At 39.7% G+C, this 27830-nt stretch overlaps 1 protein-coding gene across 3 annotated transcripts in view; it reads left to right on the forward strand.

Moving 5' to 3' along the window:
- MEIS1 (Meis homeobox 1) overlaps nucleotides 1–27830 on the forward strand; it is a 161998-nt gene that overhangs the window by 105733 nt on the left and 28435 nt on the right. For all 3 annotated transcript variants that reach the window (XM_006170608.1, XM_006170607.2, XM_006170609.2), the window contains one exon: nucleotides 24529–24605. In XM_006170608.1, coding sequence (XP_006170670.1) covers nucleotides 24529–24605 — 77 coding nt within the window. The remainder of the gene's footprint in view (nucleotides 1–24528; nucleotides 24606–27830) is intronic.

Genomic DNA, 27830 nt, shown 5'->3' on the forward strand with positions numbered 1-27830 from the left:
GGGGGGGATGAATTCCCAAGGGGGAAATAAAAAGTCAAGTATACATGCATAAATAATATATACTCAAATTTTTAAAACTCAGAGCATATGCAAGTATCTACATCATTTAAAAATATTAATTATGATTAGTTAATTTGCATATGATCCTACGATTAATAACTGTATTCCCATTTTACAGATGAAGGAAGTGGGGCAAAAGGGTTATGGATCTAACAGATCTTAGTACCATATGAAGTAAGGCCTGGAAAAAAAATTCATAAATTTCAGCCTCCTGGAGCATATTACTTCCATCTTCTGATGTTTAAGAAATTGTGGCTTATTATGACTCTTGAAATTGTCTTGCACAGTTGACTAGAATGAGTGAGAATTGAGGCAGAGGTCCACATGACCTCATCATAGCCATATCTTTGCCACAGTTGAAGAGTCACTCCAGCTGTTCTGTGACCAACCAGAGAAGTGAGTCCCTGTATAGGCCTGTTGTTGTCCCTATGCATCTCTGTGGCTCTCGGACCTATTGGATTGTTGGAATGTCATGATGCATTTTTGCATAAAAAACAGAAAAGGTATGTCATGACTTTTTCGACAGCCCAATGTATTGCACTAAGAGCGTGTGTGTGTGGGAGGGACCAGCAGTTAGCGTAATAGCTATGTCGCTGAACTCCCATGTAGTCGACCACAGTTCGAGTCCCGGACCCGGTGGCTTAAACCTATGCCAGGCGCGTGTGTGTGTGTGCCCAAGATCCCGAGAGGGGAATGGAGGAGAAGGGATTGTGGCATGGCCAACCCCTCGGGGGGGCGTGATTTCTCGCTTTCTGTCTCTTTGTCTCTGTCTGTCTGGCGAGCACACACGTCCTATAGCAAAACCTCTCCAAAAAAATTTTTTTTAAAAAAAGAGCATGTGTGTGTGTGTGTGTGTGTGTGTGTGTGTGTGTGTTGGAGAGGATTATACTGGCAGTAGGACTGAATGCTGCGCCCTTATCTAGGAATATCTTATGTTGTTTGATTTGTGGGGAGATGGCTAGAATAGTCTCCTTGATATGATGACCTAATCCCACTGTACAGAAGGGAAAAACAACTCTCCAACATGCCGGTTATTTCTCTCCATCGTAAATCATGCTAAACTTTAGGTCACATCTGCCCTTATCTCTGAATTACAATATAAAGGAAGCCATTACACTTTTTTTTTTTTTTTTTGCCAAAGGGCAGTATATATATTTTTTCCAAGTTAATTCCAATACTTTTTTATTTTTAAAGAATTATTTTGATATAACTTTATATTTATTTATTTATTTATTTTAATTTGAGAGGGACAGAGAGCAAGAAAGTGAGAAAGCAAGCCACTAGGTTTGGGAATCAAACTACAGTCGGTCATGTGGGAGTCCAATGCTCTTAATAATCATGCCATGTGCTGGCTTCTCCAATGCTTTTTGAGAACCTATGTGCACAAAACCAGGCACATTGGAAGCTTTCTAAGATCTTTGAAAAGAGCATCGATCTGTTTAGTGGTAGTTTCTAGAAAAAGTTGGAAGGTGAGGAGAATAGGAAACAATTATAACAGTTCAAGTGAGAAGGTCATGCTACTGAAAGTGAAAAGAAATGGATGATTGTGAAATATTTTGGAGGTAAATCTAGAATCTTATAAGTAGAAACATTCATTTGGTTACCTCCACTGAAACTGGAAATGTATATGGTTGGAGTTCTGGATCCAGAGAGTTCTAAGAAAGAAAAGGAGAAAGTCAAGAACAGAATTTGTGTACTGCCTATTTTTGAAGGTTGTCTGGAAGGGAAAATCTAAAGAGAGAAGCAGGCAGGGAGGTCTCCTATCAAATGCATAGGTGGGTGAACTAATTTCTGGGATTTCTCCTACCTCCAGTGCTTTAACATTGAGAAGGAAGTAAGGTATGACAAGAAAACAAATAATCCACTTCTCAAATTGAATCCATCATGGCCCCTGAATAAGCTCCCCTTGTTATCCTCATCTTAGTTTATGAAATCATTATGGCCATAAAGATGTTCCTTTTCCCATCAGAAATAGTGACTCACTCCCTGAGTCTCATCAAGTCTCCCTCCTGAAAACTTATTACCATCTATTCCTACTGCCACTATCTCAGATCAGGCTGGTCAGCCTCCTGCTTTCTCAGTTGCTTCCCCAGGCTCCTTGCCTCTAGTGTCTGTCCCTTGCAAACCATCTCTCATCTTTCTACAGAGTGATTTTTCTAAAACAACTTGGCCAAGATCTCTCTGCTTATAATCATGTGATATCTTCCATTGTCCTTAAGATGCAAGCCAAACACCTTTGAGGATGCCATCCAAGGCCCCTTTGAGGCCCAACACTGGCTCACTGAGTGCCAGGCTCCTCTGTTGTCTTTCCCTCCCTTCTTCCCATCCCACATTGCAGCCGGATGCTGCATGGTCCTGTGCTCTTGCAACTGCTGTTCCCTTGTCTCAGATCCTTTCTCCATTTGACACTTTAAAACATTTTTATTTATTATCTCATGAAAAAAAGGAGAGAGAGACCTGACAGGTTTTCGTCATGCTGCAAAGCTTCCCCTAGCCTCCTGGCCAGCCAGGATCACAGTGCACCTGTGGGCATGCCCAACGTGTTCAAATTGACCCAGGATCCAAACCCAGGCTCTCCTATATGGCATCAGCATTGCACAGTGATACCCTGCCACTTGCTCCATCGTGACTGGGCCTCTACTTGACACTTTCCTCTGACCATTCGCATCTTATATGAACTGCCACTGCATGAGAAGCCATTCCTTATTCCTCCCCAGGAGAGAAGAAATGGGCCCTGCCCCCAGATCCATAGTACCTTGACAAGACTCTGATGAGAGTGTTATCATGGTGAGTGTTTTGATGAGCTGCCTCCCTTTCTAATCATCAGGATTTAATCTTTCATGTTTGTGTCTTCAGATGCTTGATAATATTTATTGACTGAATAAATGAGTAGAGTTTCAAAACAGAAGTGACCACTCTCTGGAAGTTTTATGAAGTAGAGGAGCTGGGAAATATCTTGGTGTAAGGGTTAAGATGTCATCAAGGACCTCCAGAAGAGCTACTTCATTTGGAGGAGAGAAAAGTTGTGTTATAAGGTGTATGGGAGATACAGCAGTAGAGGCAGCAAGGATAGACCCTCTTGCCGTCACTGGTGGAAATCAACTGAAGGGTACAGTTTGCTCAGGAACTTCAGGAAACAATAACAAGAAGAGAAGGATTTTCTTTTTTCTTTTCTTTTCTTTTCTTTTTTTTTTTAATATTTAAGAGAAGGGAGATTTCAATATGTTTACACATTGAATCAAATTCAGCTGTCTTTCATGGAATTGCTATGTCCCACTCAATTTGTTAATGCATAGCCTAATTACTTAGGCAATAGGAAAGGAACCTTTGAAGATAAAAGTAGAGAGAGACTGATTAATGGAGCAAGGATCAAGGGCAAGCTGGCAGTGAGGAAGTGTGTGTGGGGTGGGTGAAGGGATGGCATCTAAATGTAAGTGGGAACTCAGAGAGGATGAGGAAGGCAGAGAGATTTAGAAACGGAGAAAGGTACTGTTCTCCTGAATCTTTCAGCAGACCAGAGGCAAAGTCAACTACTGTCTGTTCCAGAAGTAGGACTGAGAGCTAGAGAGAACGGAAGTCATCTGGAGAAGTTGCTGCTGGGAATGTAATAAGCAGAGAAAAAATAAATAGGCAAAGGAAAAGATAAAAAGACTTTTGCAGTGCAGTTGAGAATACAGATAGAAGGGACTCTAGACATCATACTGTGACCAAGGACAGACCAGAGTTTTAACAGGCATATTTCATGATTGGCTTCTTTTTCATAGGTTAAAAGTAAGGTAAAGTAATGAATTTGTAGTAGTTTCCCACACTGCATTTTTCATTCCTTCAAAATTAGTACCATCAGGAAAACTCACTGGCCCCAGTCTGAGCCACTTAGGTTTGTACTATCATATGTAGGTGGGTGAACTCAAGATTGCATTACAGCTTTTATCTCAGTTTGGGAGGAAGTTATCATGCAATTACTGTACATTATCTTTCAGTGCTGGTTGTATGAGAAGTTTGCAAACTTGTTATTGATAACCTTTGAATGTGAGTTCAAAGAAAACCATGCAAATGCAGCCGTCTGCTAAGATAAAAGTTTTCTCACCCTGATATTTGAGAGAAAAGGGAGATTTTAAATTTCATTAGAAGGAATCCACACATTGCAAAATATTTGAGCAACTGTACAGGTGAACAGGCAATCCCAGGTAAGCGTCTGAAATCATTTCTCTGCCAGAAGTCTCATTTTTAGCAATGGGAAGGAAGGATGCCTGACTTGAACAGATTCCTTTAGCTTCACGAGTTGAAGTTGAATTGATTTTGACACTGAGCCAGAAGAGTCGACTATTGTCATTTTGGTTTGATGACAAATGATATACACCTGGCTTCGTGAAGAAACAAGGCACCCCACACATAATGAACAGCTCATTGTCATACATAAAGAACAGTTGGCTCAGTGTGGTCGTCAAGTCGCAAGATGACTCATTTCATGTCTCTGTTTATAGGAAGGACTACTGGCATGCAAACCCACTACAAGGAAAACAAGCTAGGTAAATAAATATGTGGCTCAGTAGCCTTTATATATTAGAAAAGGAATTAAAAATTGGCCTCCTATTCAGTACTGCAAGGCAATGTCATGACAGTGTTGGAAAGCCAACTCCCAGTGGCTGGTTTATTGAGGGCATTTCTGCCCTTGTCTTTGGGATTACCAGAGTGCCATGCGCACAGTTACACAATGCATAAAGGCGAGGGTCATTTCTAGGACAGATAATTGAACATTAATACTCGCTGACATTGTCGAAGGAATGATATGTCAACCTGACAAGGCCTATGTGCTTACATCTGCTGATTGGCTGCGGACGAAGGCCCTGTGTGTCAGGATCAGACCCCAGGCCTGACTGCAGCAGGGCCAAGGATGACACAGCCATTAATCATGAGCTGCCATCTTGGGCCAAGATAGTGTCCGTGAAATCACTAGACTTCCTGTGTGTGGCTGGCAAGTTATAGCTTTTGTGTTCTGGAATTTGGTAGATTTGGCTTTTAATTTTTTAGAAAAGACATTGCTGTGAACTTTTAGTTTGTATCCTCTCATGAGAATTTTTAGTGGGCCAGATGTCCCTTGTATGCATTTCTTTCTTTTTTTCTGAAACTACCTATATGTTCTGAACAAATGGGGAAGTGGTAGTGGCTGAAAGGGAGTTTCTGAGATGGTGTGTCTTTTGTTCCTAAGGAATAAAATTAGTTCTGACGAGCTTCTGGTTTCTTGATTCACCATAGATAGGCAGTATGATGAAGAAACCAAGAAGTAAATGGGGCCCGCAGGTAGTGTGGTATTTAAAGACGCTGGGCTCCCACATGCCCAACCACGGTTCGAGTTCTGGACCTGGTGGTTTGCTTTCTCATTTTCCCTCTCTCTTTCTCTGTCTCTCTCTGCTCTAACTGGAAACTAATACTACTAATAATAAATCAAGATGGAAAATAATTCTTTAAAATAAAGAGTTTTAAAAAGAAGTAAATGGAAGTTACTTGCTGTGATTTATTTCTGTTCTCACCAAAATGTTCAGTCCTGTAGGCAGATTGGAATAGAGGAGAGAGAGGTCTGTACAATTATTTTCTTAGCCCTGAATTCACATGAACAGCACTTTTCTGCCTCATTTGTAATAAATCTTTACTGAGTCAATCCTGTTGCTCCAATAATTCCACAGCCAACACTTTACTAAACACGTATCCATTCAGAGAAAAGAAACAGAACAATCATGAGGCCCTCTGACACTCACCCCAACTGTGCCTTTTTAAAATAGAGGTAAATACTCTTGGGGTAGTTACTCAGTGTAGGTTTCTACTGCATAAAATGTTATAAAATAGGGCCCCTGAGAGCATCCATTATCACATATTGGTTAACATCACAGATTTTTAAAATCCCAGTTGCATTGCAGCCATGAAAAAAAAGGCTTTCATCTGTAAAATCTAGTTTCCCTTTGTTATTAAAATAAATGAAGCCATTAAACAAAATATATGCATGTAATAGTCAAGTTCATCATTTGGCATCATCAAAATGATGGAATTTTGCATTTTTTAAAAATCCGCACTGCCATATTAGAGGATTTGATGTGAAGTACAGAATCCCGATGTGTTGGAGGTTTCTGAAACTTTGTGACATTACATATATATTTCTCTTTAGTTTACCTATTTATAGATTCATCTGGACCTTCTTCAACAAAAAGTAAGATTTGGGTGAAGAAGGCTAAAAAAAGGCATCTCCCCCCCAAAAAACAATTCCTGCAACCAAATGAATTCATTATAACTATTGATGAGCTGGTATTGTGAATGTGCTGGAATTGCAATGATTTCCAAACACTTTATTTCCAAAGGTTTGTTTTTAATTACAGCAGCATTTGGTTGGCATGCAAGGGCGAGTTCTCGCTCTCTATCCATGCTAGCTGGAGTCTCAGCCAAAAGATTGCTCCTTTTTCTCGAGAGCACACTTTTCTGCCAAATGTGGTGCTTGTCCCCTGCCAAGGAAGGTGGGCGAATTGCCACTTCTGACTTCCAGCCACCAAAAGACAAAGCCTCCCAATACCCCTAAAGTCCGGGGAGCCAGAAGGGGTCTCGCACCTTGAAGAATCCAGAAAACTTTCCCTCCCCATAGACTTTATAATATGGAATATTTTCTCACTGCCTCAGTCAGTCCCTGAGGGCAATTTAGGCATTTACAGGAATGTCTATGCCCTTGAAGGCCACTGGAGGGTCATTTAAGTGTCCTTACTCATCTGTCTGAAGCCTGAGCATATCTATACTGTCAGTCTCACCTCCTGCATCCTGCTTATTTAGGAGTTTCTTTTTTACACCCTGTTAGTGAAAACATAGCTATTATTTATTTACTCCTGTGAAGCTAAAAAAAAAACAAACCCCCAAAAAACAAAACAAAAAACCTCAAGAGGAGCAATAGTAGAGTAAACAACAACTATAAGGAAGACATAACCTCTTTGCCTTTTAGCGAGACCAGCAATATACTAAGCAGACTTAGCAGGACTTATTTCAAAGGGCCAGGTCATGGTACATTAGTAAAATAGGATGCTCTGTGACGGTATCTGACATGGGAAGGTTTCTGGTTCAAGTCCAGAGACTTCCCTGAACATGCCAGGCACACATATGCCCATCATCCTGGCTGGCTGAAGGCTTAGTGTGAGTCACAATATAAGGACCCCATTGAGGGTTCTGTCTCTCTGTCTCTCTCTCTCTCTCTCTCTGTCTCTTCCCCCCTCTGGCTTTCTTTCTCATGAAAGAAAGAAATACATAAAGCCTAAAAAAAACATAAAAAGATTTCTAGGGGCCGGCAGGTGGCGTGGTGGTTAAGCGTGCTGGACTCCTACATGGCTGGCCGTGTTTCGAGTCCTGGACAGCTTTGTTTTCTCACTTTCTCTCTCTCTCTCTCTCTCTGTCCCTCTCTGGTCAAATAAAAATAAGTAAATGAATAAATAAAGTTAAATAAAAAAGATTTTTATATGGCAGCAGCAGCACAGTAAGGCAAGCATGAAGCTTCCTGCCTAGGTCCTGGTGACAATCCACAGGGACCATATCCATGAAGGAGCTCTACCTTTAGGCATTCTGGAAGTGACTTTATCTGTGTACAAAAAAATTGCAAGAAAATAGTAAAGCCTCATTTAACACACACACACACACACACACACACTCAAGCATGCCCTTGACAGATCCTCTTCCTGCAAATTAAAAGACTATTTTATACATTTTTTACATAGACTAGCCTAAACCGTGGGCATTGTCTCAGATTCAACTGCTGTTTTCCAAATACTATATACATGCCAGGCACTGTGAGAAATTCGACGTGTGTTGTTGCAATGGACTGCCACCAGTTTTGTTATCCTCATTTTATTAATGAGGAAGTGAGGCTCAGAGAACTGAAGTGCTTTGACTGAATTTATAAACTTGTGAGAGTTATAGACTTAACTCCAGTTGTCTAACTAAATTGGTATACCTAACTGTACCTTATGAAACCAGCTTCTTTTAAAAATGTTTTCCTTTAGATTGGCCCTTTGTAAATGTGTAACCACATCACTGAAGCGTAAGTAGACTTAATGAACTCTCTCCTAGCCTAAGTGGGCTGGTGAATCTCCACATAGGCCTAAGTTCTCTTAGGAAATGACTTTGCAAGGGGAAAACTAGGCCCCTTGTATCAGTTATTAGCCACCTGATGTCACAAATGAAATGGCAAAGCAGAATCACATTCAATAAAGCAAAACCGTATCTAGTTTCAAACAGGACCCAACTTAACCAGTCATTAGATAAGGATAGTTCTTTCCTAAAGCCTGTGTAAATTTAGAAAGGGCAAGTGCCATTGTTTAAAACATTTTTATTTATTTAAATTTTTTGAGAGTTTTTTGCTAGAGGGTGCATGCACTTGCCAGAAAGACAGAAAGACAAAAAGACAGAAAGCGAGAAATCACCCCCCAGGGGGGATGGCCACACCACAATCCCTTCTCCTCCATTCTCCTCTCGGGATCCTGGGCACACCATAGCCATTATGGCAACTGCTGATCCCATTTAAAACATTTTAAATATTTTATTTTATTTAGTATTACCATTATTAGTTTAAGTTTTGCCATAGGGCATGTGTGCTCACCAGAGAGAGACCGAGAGAGAGAGAAAGGGAAAGCGAGAAAGCAAGCCACCAACTCTGGGATTGTAACCATGGTCGGTCATGTGGGAGCACAGTACCTTAACCACCACGCCACCTACTTGTCCCTAAAGTATATTTTTTAATTTATTTATTATTTAATTTGCCATAGGGCACATGCCCTCACCAGAGAGAAAAACAGTGAGAAAGTAAGCCATCAGGCCTGGCACTGGAACCATGATCAGCCATCTGGGAGTTCAGTGCCTTAACCACCCGTGCCATCTGCTGACCCCCACCCCTAAAACTATTTTTTTTTTTTTTTTGGAGAGGTTTTCGCTATAGGACGCGTGCGCTCGCCAGACAGACAGAGACAGAGAGACAGAAAGTGAGAAATCACCCCCCGGGGGTGGCCACGCCACAATCCCTTCTCCTCCATTTTCCTCCTGGGATCTTGGGCACACACGCACACGTGCCCGGCATGAGTTTTAAGCCACCGGGTCTGGGATGCGAACTGCAGTCGACTACGTGGGAGTCCAGCGACACAGCCATTACACTAACTGCTGGTCCCACCCTAAAACTTTTTAACATTACCAGTCTGATTACATATACAAGAGGGCTTCAAAAAATTCATGGAAAAATGGAATTCACATATTATTGATAGTTTATTTTGGTGCTAAGAAATTTTGAAATCCATAAGTTGTGTTTTCACACATTTTCCTTAAACGTTTTGAAGACTTCTTGTTTAAAAGGTGCTCTGCTTTGTTTCATTTTAATTCTCTGTTTCATCCTGGGTATCGACAATGCACATTAACATGTTAAAACAGAGACTGGGTGCACTAGTTCACAGTGGGTTCTTGACAGATGTGACTACAGTTTTTATTTTATTATTAGCAAGATCAACTTTGAACTTCAAGAGAGTATTAAGAGAACTAGACTGAGAAGGAAGCCTGGGCTCCAGGCATAAAGGCCTCAGCATCCCAGCCCTGTAACCTTGCAGAGCCTGCCACACTTCTACTCTGAGCCGCTTTTCCTCCCGTAGAATAGGGGCAACATTTCCCGTCGTTCCCAAGCTCATCAGGTTAATTATAATTCTTGACCGTGGAAAAATACAATAGAAGCTCTTAGAAAAAGCAAAGTGTTCCACAAATAAAACTGATCATTCAAACTCGGTCTTAAAAAAAAATTAAAATTAAAACCAAAAACAAAAACAGAGCCAGCTTTGAGTCCCGGTGGTTGGTTCAAGTAGCCAGATCCCATGCAGCCTACTACACAGTTTGAATCCTGGGCTTGAGAAATATGCCGGGCATGTGTGCGTGCATGTCCAGAATCCTGACAGGGTGGAGAAAAGGAGACGTGATTGTGGCATGTCCACACCCTCATCGAGGAGAGCTTTTCCCTTCTCCTCTCTGTCTCTGCCTCTTTCTCTAGTGAGGGCATGCACACTCTGACAAATTAGATACACAAATAAGTAAAACTAACTTAAAATTCTTGAACTGCCCTTCAAGTTAACTTTGATGGAATACCATTACTTTGGCCAACCTTATCTCATGATCTTTATGGTGACTGGTCCAGCTCTTTCTCCCTCTCAGCAAACATGTTCCACGAACATCTGTGATAACCCCATAGAAAGAAGTTCACATCTGTGCTAGCATTTGCTCGTCCAGTTAGAATGAATTGCAGAGAAAGCAAAATTTGGGAAACAAATACTGGGGATCTGTCCAAATTTTGACTAAGACTCTTCTCTTTTCCATAATCCGCTCTGGAGACAGACAGTGAATTCACATCAATAAATGCTTTTGGGAATTAGAAAGGGTTTGTATAAGGAGGTTCGTAAAGATAAAGGTAATTTTATAATGAAAACCAACTAAGTTTTTAGCCTTTTTTTTTCTTAAGGGGAAATTTTCTTTAGTTTGATTGCAAGATCAGGGTTTTGTTGTTAACTAAGATAAAATAGAGTGCTGAATAATCTCTTAAATTAAAAATTGAAGTGTATGTTGCAGAGAATAGAGATAATTAAATAGCTTAGACTACACTGGGTAAAGGGAAAAGAGTTTTCATGAAAATTAGCTTAGTAAAGGTAAATTGCATTTGAATCTTCACTTCAGATCTGGGTGCTCTGCTATTTGGCATATGTTGAATTGATAATGCCAGTGTGTTAAAGAATTCTGATTGTTTCTTTTGCCTCTCTCACAGCTTATAAAAATGCAAGCAGCCCATCTAATGAATATTAATCGGAGTGATGTCTAGATAACACATAAACCCCCTGGATCTGCGGACTTTGGATGAAGTAGTCAGAGAGGATTTCCGTGGCTTTATTTAATACCAAATTTACATACTTTTAAAGAATAAACATCATCTTAATATTTTAATATCAATATTTCAGAGTGGAGACTTTAGTGAAATAAAAAGCTTAATTTTCCCTCCCTGAACATGGTGTTCACCAAGGTCTGCATTTTAAGAGACAGGAAACTGTTAGCTAAAAAAGAAATTAACTTAATCCCCCTTCATTAAGTTCCAGTCTCTTTTTGTTACTTAGAGACAAGTAATAATTATACCCATAGCAATGCAAAGCATGTTTTACACTTTTGTTATACAAAAGAACTGCAGTTGTTAAGGTGACAGCAAAAGAAAATGAGAACATTGATAAATACTGATTTTTTTTTTCTTGAATCTCCCCCGACTCTTGAAAGTAAATTTCACTCAGGTGTCTGAGAGGCATTTTAATTCATTAACTGCAAAAATCTACACGTGTGATTTCTAGAAAATGTCAATCAACTCGCTACACAATATTTCCCCAGCTAAGGGTATAAACACAGCATCCAGTAGGTGGAAAATATCTAAAATGACTCCACATTCAGGTTCTTTTATAATGCATAGAAGGTGGGCATTTTGTTTTCAGGTTGGTATCTTTTGGATGGAACTTTTGCAAGCACACAGGACATCTCAGCTGTATTATTAGTTAAAGCACACACTCTCTCTGGCATTGTGAAAAGACTTTTTAAATTTTAGCTTTACAAAGGGAGGGGGGATCATTAAAATGTAGTTTGCACCATTCCCTTCCATTATTTGTCATCTTTATGACTGTTCTATAGTTTTCATTGCACCTTTAATGGTAAGCTTGGTCAGGAAAGGTGAGCGGAAATGTGCACGTACTTGGCTGCGGGTGCTGCTTCCGAGTGTCTGCTAGCTGGGCTTCAATCCACGTCCCTGTAGATTTTAATGTCCCCACAGACTGCTGGCAGCCTGCTTCCAGCTGTGGCAGGCATGATGCAGTGAATTGCTTTTGAATGTTCTTTACTCAAATAGGCAGTAATTACAAGCTTAAAGAGGTTTAGTGGTCCAGTAAACTACATAATCACCCCTGAATTAGCCCGGGCTCATCAGTTGCAGTCCAGCAAGCTCGAGTCTGCTGTTTGTATGCAGCCTTGATCACATAGCAACCTGATCAGCAGGTGTGGAACAGCCAGAGTCCCCCATAAACACAACTGTCTACTGGGGACAATGATCTCTAATGAGATGAGGCTACACCATCACTGTAATTTAAGTGGGAAAATTAGCACTAGAGAATGAGTACCAGTTCCAGGGGTCTTTAGTCATATTGGGAGCAGCATGGGTTCTCCATTGCTCTCTCCATCTCTATCTTTCTCTCTCTCTCAAAGAATCCTCACCAGATGTTTTGCTTCTAACTTATGGATACTTTATTCTTTACACAAGGATTTTTTTCCCTGAATATTTAATGCTGGACAAGGCATCTGTAGAGGCAGTAATAGACTCATCCCTCCCCCACCCTGGAAAAAAATAGTATCATAGTATTTCATCTTCCTTATGTTTTCTCTTAATGATTTCAAAACCTTTTCGCTTTTATTTTTGAAGTGAAAAAGTATTCTTCACATGGGTGATAGGTCTACGTTTAACTGGCTTCCTCTCTGAAATAGCAGAAATGAGCTGTATGCAGTTTGAAAAAGATCCTGATGTTATTGGAGTTGATTGACTAAATCAGTCATGAACTTTCTTTTTCAGACAAGTGGTCCACTTTGGTATGCTGTTGTTTTGTTATATTTGTAACAGTGAAATTCTTGGGGAAGAGCCTGCATGTTGAAACAGTCTTCTTTATCCTTTCTTCAGACCTGTGCTAAGCACTGTTAAGATAGAGAAGTTCAGTTTCCTTACAGTGGAACTGCAGAGTGAGGAGGGAACTTTTGCAGCAAATAAACCCAACAATGCCATAGAGTGGATTTGAGAAAAATGTCAGCAAAAATTATATACTGATTACAAAACAGAATGGGGGAACCAGTAGTTAGTGTAATGGCTATGTCGCTGGACTCCCACGTAGTCGACTGCGGTTCGAGTCCCAGACCCGGCAGCTTAAACTCACGCCGGGCGCGTGTGCGTGTGTGCCCAAGATCCCGAGAGGAGAATGGAGGAGAAGGGATTGCGGCGTGGCCATCCTCCCTGGGGGGTGATTTCTCGCTTTCTGTCTCTCTGTCTCTCTCTGTCTGTCTGGCGAGCGCACACGCCCTATAGCGAAAACCTCTCCAAAAAAAAAAAAAAAACGAATGGCACCGTATTTAAAAGCATGGACTGTGAGACTGACATTTTAGGATCAGATCCCAGCTCTGTCCAACATGCATATGAATTAGATCTGTGCCTCAGTTTCCTCTGTAAAAGAAAAGTATGAATACTCATGTCATAGTCTTGTTATGAGGATAAAAGTACTAGAACTGCCTGGCACAAAATAAACAGTATATGTGTCAGTTAAATAAAAGGAGCAAAATTGCACTGTTTTAAAATTGGTAGAACTGAGTGAGAAGGATGAATGATTATTGAAATGGGGCTGCTAGTTTTCTGATGTTTCACCAAAATAATCCTGATGTTATTGGAGTTGGCTGACTAAATCAGTCATGAACTTTCTTTTTCAGAAAGAAAAATTAACTTACAAATGTTAGTTGAAGAATTTGGGGTGTCTCTAACCTCAATGAATGTTAATTCATTCATATAACAAATATTTATTGGGCACAAAACTGGCTAGTTGCATTGTGAATAGGAACATGTGTTTTTATTAGTAGTGTACTAAAATGAAATGATTTTGCATGTAGTCTCACTCATATTTGATTAAGAGTCATGTAAGAAATGAAATTAATTGGCAACACACACACACACACACACACACACACATACACCAATTTATTTCAAAGCAGATAGTTTAAGGCACATTGTAGTATGGTCTGATGGGATTATATGCATTTAATTTCATGATCCTTAGGAATGTTCTTGTACCTATGTAACCTACCATTGGTTTGGTATTTTTAAGCAATGCTACAAGCACTAATAAGGTGCTGGACATATTTCTTCCCATTGGATTTTCTATCTTACAGCAATAACTATTATAGCTTCCATTAACAGAACTGAGTTATAGAAAGAAAGACACACACACATACACACACTGAGAGAATCATTCATTCATATAACCAGCAGTGATCATCCTATACATGCATAATCAGCATATCAGGAATGAGTGGGACTACTCCACCCATCATGTAAGACAAAATAATTTGATTTCTCAACTTATAATGTTACCACCATGTTTCAAATCCCAGCTGTACTCCTTAACATCTGTGTGAATGGTCTTATCATTTGTCCTTCCTGTGCCCAAGTTTCCTCATCTATAAAAAGGGTGTCAGAGTTGTACCTACCGGAGGCTTTCAATGAGGGTTTATAGAGATGAGCATTTGCAATAATGCCTGGCACATCCTCACTTCCCAGGACATGTTATTAGTACTCCTTCTACCACTCTTACAAATACTGCTAAGCTACTCTTAATAAACTTCCTTTGGTTGGCTGCTCCTGAGAGACTGTGGTGCCAGGCTCTGTGCACCAGCTTTTACTCCATGGCCCCAGTGGGTATTCGGGTGGGGCTGGTGGGTAGGGACAGGGTGGCTTCTTCCTCATTCCTCACCATCACTAGTTACTTTGTTGGGGGGCTGAATGGTGGCACAGTGATAAAACAGCACTCGGCAAGGCTGACCACTGTGAGGAGGTTCTGGTTTCATGTCTGGGGACCTTTCTGAGAATGCTGGGCACCCATATGCCTATGGGTGAGGCTGGCTGAGGCTGGGGTTGGATCCCTGCACTGGGACTCAGCTGGGGTGCTGTCTCTTTGTCTCCCTTACTCATGGGGGAAAAAAAAAAAACTTTCAAAATAATTTTGTTTATACTCCCTTGTAATATATTTTCAGTTAAAAGGGAGAATGGACAAAAGGGAAAGAAGCATCCGTGGGAGTGACCAAGTGAAACAATGTGGCCCAGAACAGATGGGGCTAGCACCAAGTATTAGTGGTGAGCCCTTGTGTGTTTTTTTTACCTTGCCCAGCCTCAGCTTCCTCCTCTGTGAAGGATAGATAGGCACGGCCCCTACTTGTGGTACAAGAGCACAAGGGTATCATGTATAATGTGCTTGCTGTACTGATGAAAAGTGAGTTCAAGTGAGCTATTATTTAAAGCAATTCAAAAAGGTCACTTAAAGTGAAGCATGGGGGCCAGCAGGTAACATGGTGGTTAAGGCACTGGACTCCCACACAGGTGACCACAGTTTGAGTCCCAGACTTGGTGGCTTGAAACTTATGCTGGGCAAGTATGCATGTGTGTCTGAAATTAAGAAAGGAGAGTGGAGGAGAAGGGATTGTGGTGTGGCCATCCCCCCTGAGGGCTGATTTCACTATTTTCCCTTTCTCTCTCTCTCTGTCTCCAGTGAGTGTGTGTGCCCTATGGCAAAAACCTGAAGAAAAAAAAAAGAGAGAGAGAGAGAAAGAAAAAGCCCAACAAGAAAGTGAAGCACTATGGGGCCAGACAGTGGCATAGCAGTAAAATGTGACACTCCATGAGGCAATCCCACATGTGAAGGTTTCTGTTCAGGTCCAGAGACCTCCTTGAGCACACACTTGTCCATCCTCCTGGACTGGCTGATACTGGGGATGGATCGTGGTGTGGAGACCTTGTCGGGAATGGCGTTTCTCCCCCTCTCTCTCTCTCATGGAAAAATTACATAAATTCTTTTTAAAGCGCACTAGGGCTGGGAGGGAGGGGATCAGGGAAAATACATTTAACAGACACAAAAATAACAAGTTATATGTAGGTAATAATCTATATTGTAATATCTTTGCCTTGACTGATAGGCACTGCATTCATGCTGGGTAAAACCACTTTGTACACTATAAAGATGTACAGTAATTAAATATAAAATTTAAAACATGAAAAATAAGGACACTTAAAAGTGAAGTCTGGGGTTGGCTCTATAACCTAGTGGTTAAGGTAGCTGGATCCCACATGGTCAAGTGCACTGTTGGAGCTTTAGAAGCACACCTTCAAGTGCCCAAAATCCTAAAGGGAGGGAGAAATGAAAGAGAAGGCATTAGGTCCTGACCACACTCCTCTGGGGTGCTTTCTCTATCTATCTCTCTCTCTATCTCTCTCTCTCTCTCTCTCGTGAATGCACATGCCCTCTACCTATGCTCCTACGATGCTGTTTTCCTTAATGGTCATTTTTGTGTTTCCTTTCATAATCAAGATTTTCTACCAAGGGAATCTATATTCAGGGCAACCCTTAATAATCATAATTTCAGCACTCTTAGAGAATTTTAATACTTTTAAGAAGAGGATATAAGTAATTTTCTCTATGTCTAAATTGGGTGTCTTTAATGCATATACTTAAAATTATTTCTGTAATACATATAATGGGGGGGGGCCTTCAAAAATTTCATGAAAATACATATAACAAAAATAGGATGAATAGAATTCAAAACTCTTGCACCAAAATAAATTCATTCTTTAATTCCATTTTTTTCATGAACTTTCTGAAGTCCTCTCATACATAGCTCAGGCAGAATAGATCTAAACACAGTTATTATAGACTTGTAAGCAACTTCAAAATAAATCCCAAATACAAAGGAGTATTAAATCCCTTAATGTAAGTATCTTTTTTATTTAGTGTTTTTATTTTATATTTAATAGATTTTTGAAAATGATAAGATCAGATATGTAAGGCAGGCAGGGCGTTTTAATACTGGCCGCTTATAATTGGCTCTAAAACAGTGCTTTTTCTACTGTATGTTATGTAGTCTCATCAGACCAAAAAAGAAAGAGCATTATGAAATATTACCCAGTGTTCCACTTTTCCTTCCACACCTTTGTCATTGTCACATGATAAGATCAAGTTTTCAGATTCTGACCTGACCTTCCTACCTGCACCCCTCCACAGGCGACTTCTTATCACCCTTGCTGGGTAGACAAGAACTCAGGATTGTCTGTAGAATGAGTCCATGAGGCTTCTGAGAAAGCAAGGGCTAGACAATAAATGGAGTGCATTTAATCTGAGAAGCGAGGCAATCGGAATGTTGCTGGAGAATTAAGAAAGCAGGTAGAAATCCTGGGTCCACTGAGGATGCACCAGACATTTTTGGCTTCTTAGCCCGTCCCGACACCACCAGTTCTTCTTCTTTTGATTTCAGCATTTGTGAGGATGCAGGACTCAACTGCTATGCATTCAGGCTATGTTCTTGGACTGCTCGGTGCACCGCTTTTGTAATGCAAATGGAAAGCACAAAGTGTCTCTTTGATAATGTGCAGTCAGAAGACAAAAAAGCATTCACTGAAACAGTAAAACTAATTCATAAAGCTGAAAGACAATAGGGAAGCATTATGGATTTTTTTTAAAGGAAAAAAGTATCCTAGATCAATGTAATTGTCACAGTGTATGCTATTCATAGTCAACGCATAAGGAGAAAATGGCTGCAAGTTTATTTTAAGTGGGAGAAGTTTTCCTAGACAAAAAGAAATGTATGTTAAACAAATATGAATATATTTGGTTAGCAAATTTTTGCTTATCCCTTTAGGGGTCACATTTATAGCTGCTTATTTTCATTTAGATCCAAAATATTCCCATCGTGACAAAAACTCAGTGGAAGTTTTAAAAGAGCACAGGAATCTAATGGTTAAAAGCCATATGGCAGAATTTTTTTTTTTTTCTTTAAAGGGAGTATCTCTCCATCACATACCAGAGTTTAGCTCAAGGTCAACTTATATTAATGCATTAAACTTAGCTGTGGAGGAGGCAAAGGGCTGGAGGAAAAAAAGGATAAAAGAAGTTCCGAAATTGTTCTTCCAACATATTCAGCCAAGCAACAGAACACTGCCTTGATAAGGGTTATATTGGACAGTTGCCATAATTCCTCCTGTTAGATCAGCTCCTCCGGTACCTATTCCCATACCTTTTAAAGTATAGCGTGTAACATTTTGCTTGAAAATTGCTTCCACCTCTATTGCTTTGTTATAGCTGTTTTGCAGTTTCGGTATAGAGGCAGTTCTGTGTCACAAGAAATTACTAATCTGAGGCTTGAGAAGGGGCAGCGTAGCTTTCCATTATCTCACCAGCAAGCTCTGTACAGGATTATTTTCAAATTTTCTGCTGCCATTACAATGTGCTGTTAGAGTGGGCAGGGTGGTGAGGGAGGGACGTTATTGAAACTTGGTTTCCAGGGTAGATAAGATAAAGTTCATCACTGTCTTGGCATCCACATTTGTAGCCAGGGGTGGAAATTTTGATGAAAGGAGTCCATTTGGCCAAGGATATTGTTCAGATATAAGGCTGGACATTTTCCATCTGTGTGTACTGAAGAGTCTCTCTTTTCCCATTGAGGCTCATCTGAAAAAAGTCTATTTGATTGTTTAAAATAAATACATTTTCTTCGAATGTATTATAAATGTTTAAGTACCAGATAATCAACCAGAACACCCGCCCCCACCATCCCAATCTCAAGAAATAAAACACTGGAATTGTGCAGATAACTTTCTCTTAAAAGTTGCCAGTTTCTTTCTGTCACTTTCTATTCTCTGTGGCTGGTAAAATGACAGTTCAGACTTAACTTTTGCATAAGCTATTTTTAGATTTTTTTTTTCAGACATTCTTCATTTCTGTTACACAGGACACATACCCTAGGGAATCATTTGATTCTTTGATGGGGTGATTAAGCAATCACTCTATACAGGGTCATTATTCAAGTCATACTGCAGATCCAGAAACAACTGAAGAGTGGTAGATGGTTTATATTTCGGTAGGAGATTTTTACCTGGAAGAAGAAGTCAGGGTGTTGATTATTGAAATCACGATGATCGTTTTGAGTTCTTCCCTATAGCAGGGTTCCACTGCCCACAAGCCACTTATTTTCCCCTGGAGTCCAGCATCTCTTCTCTCCCCAGAGAAACCAGCCTAATATATGTGCACAGGTTTAATGCTGAAGGGAGGGTCAGCTTTGCCCATACATAATCACTGTTTTATGGCTTTCACTCATTCCTGAGGTGTTAATGCAGATCAAATGGGAAACACTCGAGAAAGAACCCTTGCAGCTACTGCATTGCCCAGCTCTCTCCCCTCTCAATCGTTAATTCTTATTGTAAGATCTAAAGGTAATTTTGTTTGCTCTCTTAATGCGTTGCAGTTCTCCCAATGGCCCTTGCATATCCTTTCTCAAATTCCCATCTTGATCAATTGTTTGCAAATAATTAAGCTTTTAAGAGATAATGGCAGGAGGCTAATGTACACAACAAAGGCAAGGTCCCCCTCACTGTCTATCGGACTGTGGTCAAATTTGCTTTGATATCCCAAAGTGATTAGGTTGATGAGTGTATCTGGCAAGTACAATCTATCTTTCCTTCACAAGAACTGACTGATCTTTCCTAAACTGGTGTGGTTGTCATTTAGATACCATAACAGCAGAGGTGTTCAGGAGAATGGCAAGGGATGGCAGAGGTCCCTGGCTGCAATGGTTTGGAATGAATTTTCCCATTTTCTTCCTAAAATGGCACTTCTCTGGGATCACTCTTGATCTCTTTTGCAAAATGACTTCTGCCTTTGCTCTTTCCATGGCCTTGCTAGCCCTGTGGGCAGAATGCAACAAGGCTTTGGATGTTCTTACTGAAGCCTTGCCTGTGGCACGTTGGGTTTTTGTCAAGTCCTGTTTTTTTTTTTTTTTTTTTTAAAGTCTACAGAGGAATAAGTTATACTGTCCATATAAAGCTTATCTAGTAAAGATGCATAGAATTTAAGATATTTAAACATATTGGGTTTCCCTTTAAAAGCCTACTTCTCTATGAATTTTTGGCTGACTATGGATTAGTTCGTAAAGTTATGGCTTTCATGTATTTCTAGCTAGTCAAGCTTTTTTTCAAGGAATTGAATTTGTGGGTGTCGGGGACAAAAATGATGGAAAAAAAATTTTAAATGCCATTGACCTACCATAGGCAAGGATTTAAGAATGTTGTTGATACTTTTTCTCCCTCTTAACAATGGCCAGGTCATTGTGACACTTAATTTTGTCCAGACTCATTCATTTCTATTAAATATCTATATATCTATATCTATATCCTGAATAACTAGAAATGGCTTAATGGAGACAGAGTGCTGGGTCTCCATAGCTTCAGGCTGCCTGGCAATTACGCTGCATGAAATTAGACACAGTTTGTTCCAATTACTTAAAATCAGATCACATGAAAAGTGACAGAGGGGAAAAAAGGGCAGAACTTTCTCATTTTATGATATTTAAATTATGAAATCAGAAGCTATATAATGGGAAGAAATAACTGAAATTCGCACTGAAATTTTGAAGGCCATATTACTCCTCTTTGAAGCTGTAATGATTCAGGTCATTTTAATGATCCAAAGAGACTCTTCCTGACATTGATGACATAAATAAAAATGTGAACTCCATGTATTTTATAAGAATGGATGTAAAACTTGCTCACAAACAGGCATGCAAAAAATCCTCTCGAAAGCACAGAACAAATAAATAACTGTGACAATTCTCAGTTTTCAGAGTAACTAAAGATAAAATGCCATCGGTATTCATTTTTATCCAGTTCCAGTCATCACATTAAGACACAACTAAGAAGACAGATAAAAGGTGTTGCCATTCAGCTGTAATGGAGAGGCACTGTTGACATTCTTATTAAATTTAATAAAAATCATTGCAAGAAGGCCAGCCCATGGCCTGGTGATTAAGGTGGCATGGTCTGGTGGTTAAAGCAGCAGAATCCCAAATGGTCCACTATGGAGTTCGAGTCCTGGACCTGCAGCTTGTGGAAACACTCCAGTTACAAGTGTATGCTCAAAATCAAAAAAGGAGGAAGAAATGGAGGAGGAGAAATTGTGGCATGATCATGCTCCACTGGGAGGTGCTTTTTCCCCTCTTTCTTCCTGTCTCTCTCTGGTGAGCACATGTACCCTCTGAAGGGGAAAAAGAATCACTGAAAGAGTTCTATGGGATCTGAAAAACCATAAGCAATACGTTTACACAAAATGTCATTGATCTGGAGCTGTTATGTATGCCAGTCTATAACTTTATGTGGCGAATAGTTGTCAACATTTGGATGCCAAAGTCTGCATATTTAAAAGTCAGGTTTATATTGCGGTCAAGTAATAAAGCTAGAACTGCTAACCTAGGTAATCTTTAACTTCATTGGATCTTAGAATGCTGGCTGAAAAAACTGAGGGTTAGAAAAGTTGTTCCTGGTTTAAAGTCACATACTTAATGAGTGGCAGCATAATTTCTACAGTCTAATAGGGTTATGTATATTACATACCGTTCTTCAACTAGAGTAGACATAGAACTGCTATATATCAGCAATAACTCAATAATCTGTAGGAGAAGGGATTTATTGGTTTGTATTGTGTGGAAAACCTTTACACAGTGAGAAATGTGCTTTAAACCTTAAAGTAATGAATGCTTTTAGCTCCGTATCTATTCATGAGATATTGGCTGCAGTTGTGGCATGAAGTTGACTCTTTGTCACATATGATCTTAGCCTATTGTGACAGTTACATACTTTTATTTGAAAAGAATGGGTCAACATTCCTTTTTTTTTTTTTTTAAGAGAGAATTTTGGAGGCATGATGGTTAAGGGCACTGGACTCCCACATGGCTGACCTGGCAACTTGCTTTCTCACTCCTTCCCTTCTCCCTCTCTCTCAACATTATACTAAAATACTTCTTTAAAAAAGTGAGATTTTTGTTATAGCATTCATGTGATTGCTGGAGAGACAGAGACAGAAAGCAAGAAACCACCCTCCAAAGGGGATGACCATGCCCCAATCAATCCTTTCTTCTCCATTCTCCTCTTGGGATTTTGGTATACATGCCCTGGCATGAGTTTTAAGCTGCCAGGTCCAGGACTTGAACCACAGTTGACTTTATGGGAATCCAGCAATGTAGCCATGACATCATCTACAAATCCCAAAATCACTTTTAGGAATGAAGCAAAGAAAATAGTATCATGGATCTCAGATTGTATTGTTTATATTTTCTGTGGACTTTGAGAACATTGTACACATTTTGTGGTTTCATTTGAGTACAGTGTATGTGTGCATTAGGGCAATGTATAGTCATTTCCTTGTTCCACAGGTTCCCTAGCACCTACTGATTTGTAATAAATGGAGTTTAGAGTTGATAGATGAGTGCTACATCAACAAAGAAACAAATCTTTTAAAAAGATGTTTCAGGGCTAGCAGGTGGTGTGGTGGTTAAAGCACTGGACTCCCACATGTCCTACAGTGGTTCAAATGCCAGACCTGGGGAACCAGCAGTTAGCGTAATGGCTATGTTGCTGTACTCTCACGTAGTCGACTGCGGTTTGCGTCCCAGACCCAGTGGCTTAAAACTCATGCTGGGCACATGTGCGTGCGTGCCCAAGATCCCGAGAGGAGAACGGAGGAGAAGGGATTGCGGTGTGACCATCCTCCCTGGGGGGTGATTTCTCACTTTCTCTCTCTATGTCTTTATCTGTCTGGAGAGCACACGCGCCCTATGGTGAAAACTCCCCCCCCCCCAAAAAAAAAAAGAAAAAAGAAAAAAAATGCCAGACTTGATGGCTTGTTTTCTCACTTTCCCTCTCTCTGTCTCTCTCTCTGCTGAGTACACATACCCTATAGCAATTTTTAAAATAATAATAATTATAAATAAAATTAAGTACATCTTTAAAAAATAAAAGACATATTCCTGAGAGTGATGCTTACTATTCTGGAAATAAGAAAAAGACTGTATAAGAAAGCTAAAATAGGATGGGAGGAAATGGGGAGGATAAAGCCTGACTTGGAGCTGAGACCTGAAAGTGACATTAGAGTAGGAGCCTGAGTGATAGGAAGAAGCTTGGCATGTTGGAAGGACAGAAAGGAACAGAGCATGTGTGGGTGGAGGGACCGGGTGGAGGGTGAGAAGGAGGCAAAATATCCAAGAGCCGTGAAGGGCTGGCTGGGGGCGGGCCTTGCAGACCACATAAAGCAGTCTGGAGGCTTTTGAACAGGGGACATTAATGGGGATTATGAAAGGCATTTGCCACATTCTTCAGTCATGGTAGGGCTTAGACACTGGGAGGGAAACAGACTCATGTCTGCAGCTGGTCATTCCTTCCCCTGGCCAGGCTCCTTACCTGTAAAACAGGAGGGATGATAGATTCCATTTATGTCACTCAAAGGGATATAATGGGGATTAATTACCATCCTGTCTGTAATATACTTGAAGCTCTTTAGAGCAAGGCACTATATTCCATGAAAGCAAAGCCTTATTCTAATTGTGTATTTATTGATTAAATGACAATCAAAGACAATGCTTATGGGGGAAATTGCTATATTTCTGCTCTCCACAAACGAATCCCAAGTGTATAGATATAGAACATATTTAAACTTACATATAAGAACATTGAGTGGTCATTAACAAGCCTTTTTAGCATCTAATCAGACATTATTAATGAGATTAAAAGCTATGTTAATTAGTATTCAATAGAGCAGAATTTAGTTTTGATGGCACAGATAGTTAAATTGAGGGTTGGGGGTGCCCTTTCTCATTCATAATAGAATAGAGGGGTTGACTCTTAGAACAATTTTATCTTGGGAGAATTTATTGGGATGTCGTGTTTCGAATGAGTCAAGATCTCTATAGATGGAAACCACGTCCTCAGTTACTCTCCCAGCTTTAAAAATGTGTATTTCAAATTTAGATATGTACTTGATTATTGAACATAAAGTGTTCATGCCCGAACTAATTTCAGTAGAATTCTTAACATTTTTACAAGAAGGTATGAATTTCATTTTATTATCTAATCCTTTAATACTTTTTTATCCACTCTAACTCATGAGGAACGTAGCTGGGCTTGTTCTTAGCATGCAAAATATGCTGGTCTTTGACCTTATATTGGCCTTTGTTCAGGATCCCAGCATGTGTTGACATTCAGATATGGAAACCAACTTTGGTTTCTATGCTTTGTTAAAAGTTAAAATGAGCAGTGAATAATTTTTCACTGTTGCAAATAATGAACTAAAGAAAATATCCACTTTAATTTGGATATTTGCAGTGGGTAATATGGTGTTTTGGAGGATGTTTGCACTTAACTACTGGGCCTCAGCTGTTGGTCCAACTGGTTCAGCCATTGAAGTCCATGGTTCAATGCAGATATTAAGTCAGAGTGGTATAGTTTTAGATGGAAAAAAAAAGGTTTGTCCATATTTTAATCCTATGAAATACAATGAAGATCCTACTCAACTTTTTATATTTGCAACAAATAAACCTGTTAAAGGATAAACTCAGTATCAAGGTTCTCCGAGTATCCTAAGTAGCTATTTATACACTTCACTAATCTTTGTAATTGGCTTGTCTTTTACTGCCATTAATTAGATGATGTAGTATTCCATTAATAAGAGTGACACACCTCAGCATTTTTACCTTTAATTATATACTTCAGCAGACGCTTTAGGTTATTGACAAAAAGGCCTAAATATTGCCTAATGGACACATATCTTTTTTGTTCTCTTTCAGCACCCTTACCCTTCTGAAGAACAGAAAAAGCAGTTGGCACAAGATACGGGGCTCACCATCCTTCAAGTGAACAATTGGTAAGTAATTTGGCTTTGTGTTTACACACAATCTGTTCCCCCCTCTGGCAACCTGCAGCTAATGTTTTGCATTAAGAAGACACACCCAGTTACTGCTTTGTTCCCTGGTGGCTTGTTGATCCAAAGGTGAAAACACACTGTTGACTGGTACTCCAGAACACTTTCTGGTATGGTAAATAAAGCCTTTCACTTTTATAAATTGACAATTTTTATGGAGAGTATAAACACATATGTAATTCACATTCATTATGGTTCTGTAAATGTCTCTATGGCCTTTTTCCCTTTGGGATAATTGATAGAGTGGTATCCTTTTCTACCAAACAAGAAAACCCATCATCACACATTGGTTAGGTTTTAAATTCATGGAATAATAACTAAAGTCAGCTAGATTTTGTATGGGTGATGCCTTCAAAGGTAGTCTCCCCTTTTCTCTTATCTCTCTAATATTGAAAGGGAGAAATTACTTACGTTTCTGCTTTGAAGTATTCAAAACTTGATGTATCTCAAGGCTGAGCAATGCTGCTTCTAAATAAAGTGTAAATTCCTGATTTAAGGCAAAACTGAGATTATATACCAAATATCAGCCAACGATATTCTGACTTCACGTACAGCAGTGTGGCAATGAGACTTTGAGAAAGCATGATTTATTACCCTTTGTGAATGTGCTGAAAGCCAGGTATCATATAGTCACCCAGGGCTAGTGTCATATTTGAAGGCTATTGAAATCCAATATCCTCTAAAACTAAGTGTATCTAATTAATTGTCCTAATATTTTTAGATTAGTGTTTATGATGGGGAAACCTTATCCTCTTTGAAGTAAAATCCAGAAATAGCCCAAAGCCTGGTTGGAAAAAGGGGAGAACTGGGAATGCCAGTTTGCAGACAGAAGTATTTCTTTCTGTTCAATAAGTGTCAAAGATTAATATTACAGAATCTCTGATTACATGGCCTAATCCATTTTGGTGAATAAATTTGTTCTTGATGTCCATTGCACCTACATTAACAGACCCTTCTCTGTTAGAGAGCCTAGGAGCCTTTGGGAGAGATTTCAGATATATTAAACCCCATTACGGAAAATGTAATTTCTGTCAATATAATCCCATGTATTCTTCAATTTAGTATTTTAGAGATAACAAGCTACTTACAATATATTTGCCTTTGGAGGATTAATTTACAAAGTGCACTATCTGTCAGACACAGACAGACTCACTAAGCATTGCTTGTAAGGGTTATCAATTCCTATGACCTTACTGTAGCCTTGAGAGATCAATTTTTGTAGCCCTTTTACTCAGTGGGTAGGGAACCAACCAAAGGCGCCCTACATCTAAAGATTGTTACCAGCAGTTGTGTTGCTGTTGATGGTTTTCGTTTGCTTATTTTAACCTGTTATTGTACTTTAATGTTCAATACTGTTAACACTACAGAGTTGAGCTTAGTCTTTCAAATAGTTCTTCTGGACAATATCACAGGAGAAACCATAAATTTTGCATACGCATCTAAAGCCTTATGTATTTTTTAAAAAGTATCATTTTATTTATTTATTTAAATTTCAACAGAGAAGGCTAGAGTGAGAGAGAAAGAGAGAAAGTGAGAAAGCAAGCCACCAGGTCCAGTACTTGAACCACAGTTGGCCATTTGGGAGTTTAGCACCCTTACCCACCATGCTACCTGCCGGCCCCAAGTCATAGGTACTTTTAAGTTTAAACTTATGGCAAGGCAGTTTTTTTTTTTAAAGAATTACTTTATTTTATTTTATTTTATTTATTATTATTATTTGAATTTGACCAAAGAAAGACAAAAAGAGAGAGAAAAGGAAGGGGAGAAAGCAAGCAGCCAGGTCTGGGACTTGAACGGTTGTCAGCCATGTGGGAATCCAGCACCTCAGTCACTGTGCCACCTGCCAGCCCGGCAAGGCAGTTTTAATACCATGGAGGCTGTGCAAACATATTGTCCTGGAAAATATTCCTGTTTGAAGGCAAAGGAGTGGCAGGGGGGGGGCTCTAATTAAGGAACATGAGCACGCTGCTGTTCAGGTGATCTATCGTATATGCCATCTCTCTTCCTCCTTAGTGTTGCTAGCAAACTCCAATCATAAACATAGTTACCAAAAAACAAATCTCAATACAAGTTGCTTTCTATGGGTGAACCACTTTGTGGAACAGCTCCGGTGAGTGCGAGAGCAGGAAGGCATTCCTCTCACACCAGGCAGGATACAGATACTGGCATTTTCCTAGGTTCTAGGCACAACCTCTATCAGAGATCCAGTGTTCTTCATCATTCAGTGATCACGATTTGAGTTTCTCAGATGTATAATAAGAAAAGAGAAAAAGGATCTTTAAAATCATTATAGCACACATAAAAGTTATTAGATAAGTTTTCAGAGTCTATGTGAACTTTGCTCCAAACTTCACACTGATAGTTCTGTGCAGTTCTATAGCTTAAAACTCACTTTTATTTAATGATTTTACTTGGGATTTACACACAGTTCTGTGCTTAATTGGTGCTTTGTGTAGTGTGTGTGTTTTTGCTACTTGCATATGAAGTTAGAAGTAGCATTTGTTTGTAACTCATTGGTTGGCCTTTGGGAACTTGTCACCTGTTAATATTTTGTGGGAGAGGCATAAAGTTCTCTTACATAACTAAAAGTTACAAGACAATTTTTTTTTCTCAAGTTTGATGAATAATGGCAGTCACATGTTTGATTTGATTTTTTAAGAATTTATTCATTTTCATCCAAACCTCCTTTTTATTTTTTTAGGTTTTTGTCATGGGGTCTGTGCAATTGCCAGAGTGGCAAGAGACACAGAGAGAGGGGAAGTGTGAAGTAACCCCTAGAAGGATGGCCACACCGCAATTCCTTCTCATCTTGAGATTTTGGGTGCACACACACATGTGCCCGGTGTGTTTTTCAAGCTGCTGGTCTTGGACTCCAGGGCCTTAACAACTCTGCCATCTACTGGCCCTCAAACTTTCTTCTCTTAAGGAGCTGGTAATGGTTTTGTTTTTCTTTAGGCTTTCAGTAGAAGAAATGGTGGAGCAATGGAGAAACTCAGATGATACCATTGGGAAACCAAAGACAGCAGAGAACTTTAAATGTGGCGTAATTGGGGACTAAAACGTACAGTAACTGCAGAGTGATTTGGTTTTAACTTTAGTGTAATAAAGTCACATGAAGCGAGGCCAGCAGGTGGTGTGGTGGTTGCGGTGCTGGACAGTCCCACATGG

The sequence above is a fragment of the Tupaia chinensis genome, unplaced genomic scaffold, assembly GCF_000334495.1.
Source record: "Tupaia chinensis unplaced genomic scaffold, TupChi_1.0 Scaffold148723_1, whole genome shotgun sequence".
Classification (NCBI taxonomy): Eukaryota; Metazoa; Chordata; class Mammalia; order Scandentia; family Tupaiidae; genus Tupaia; species Tupaia belangeri.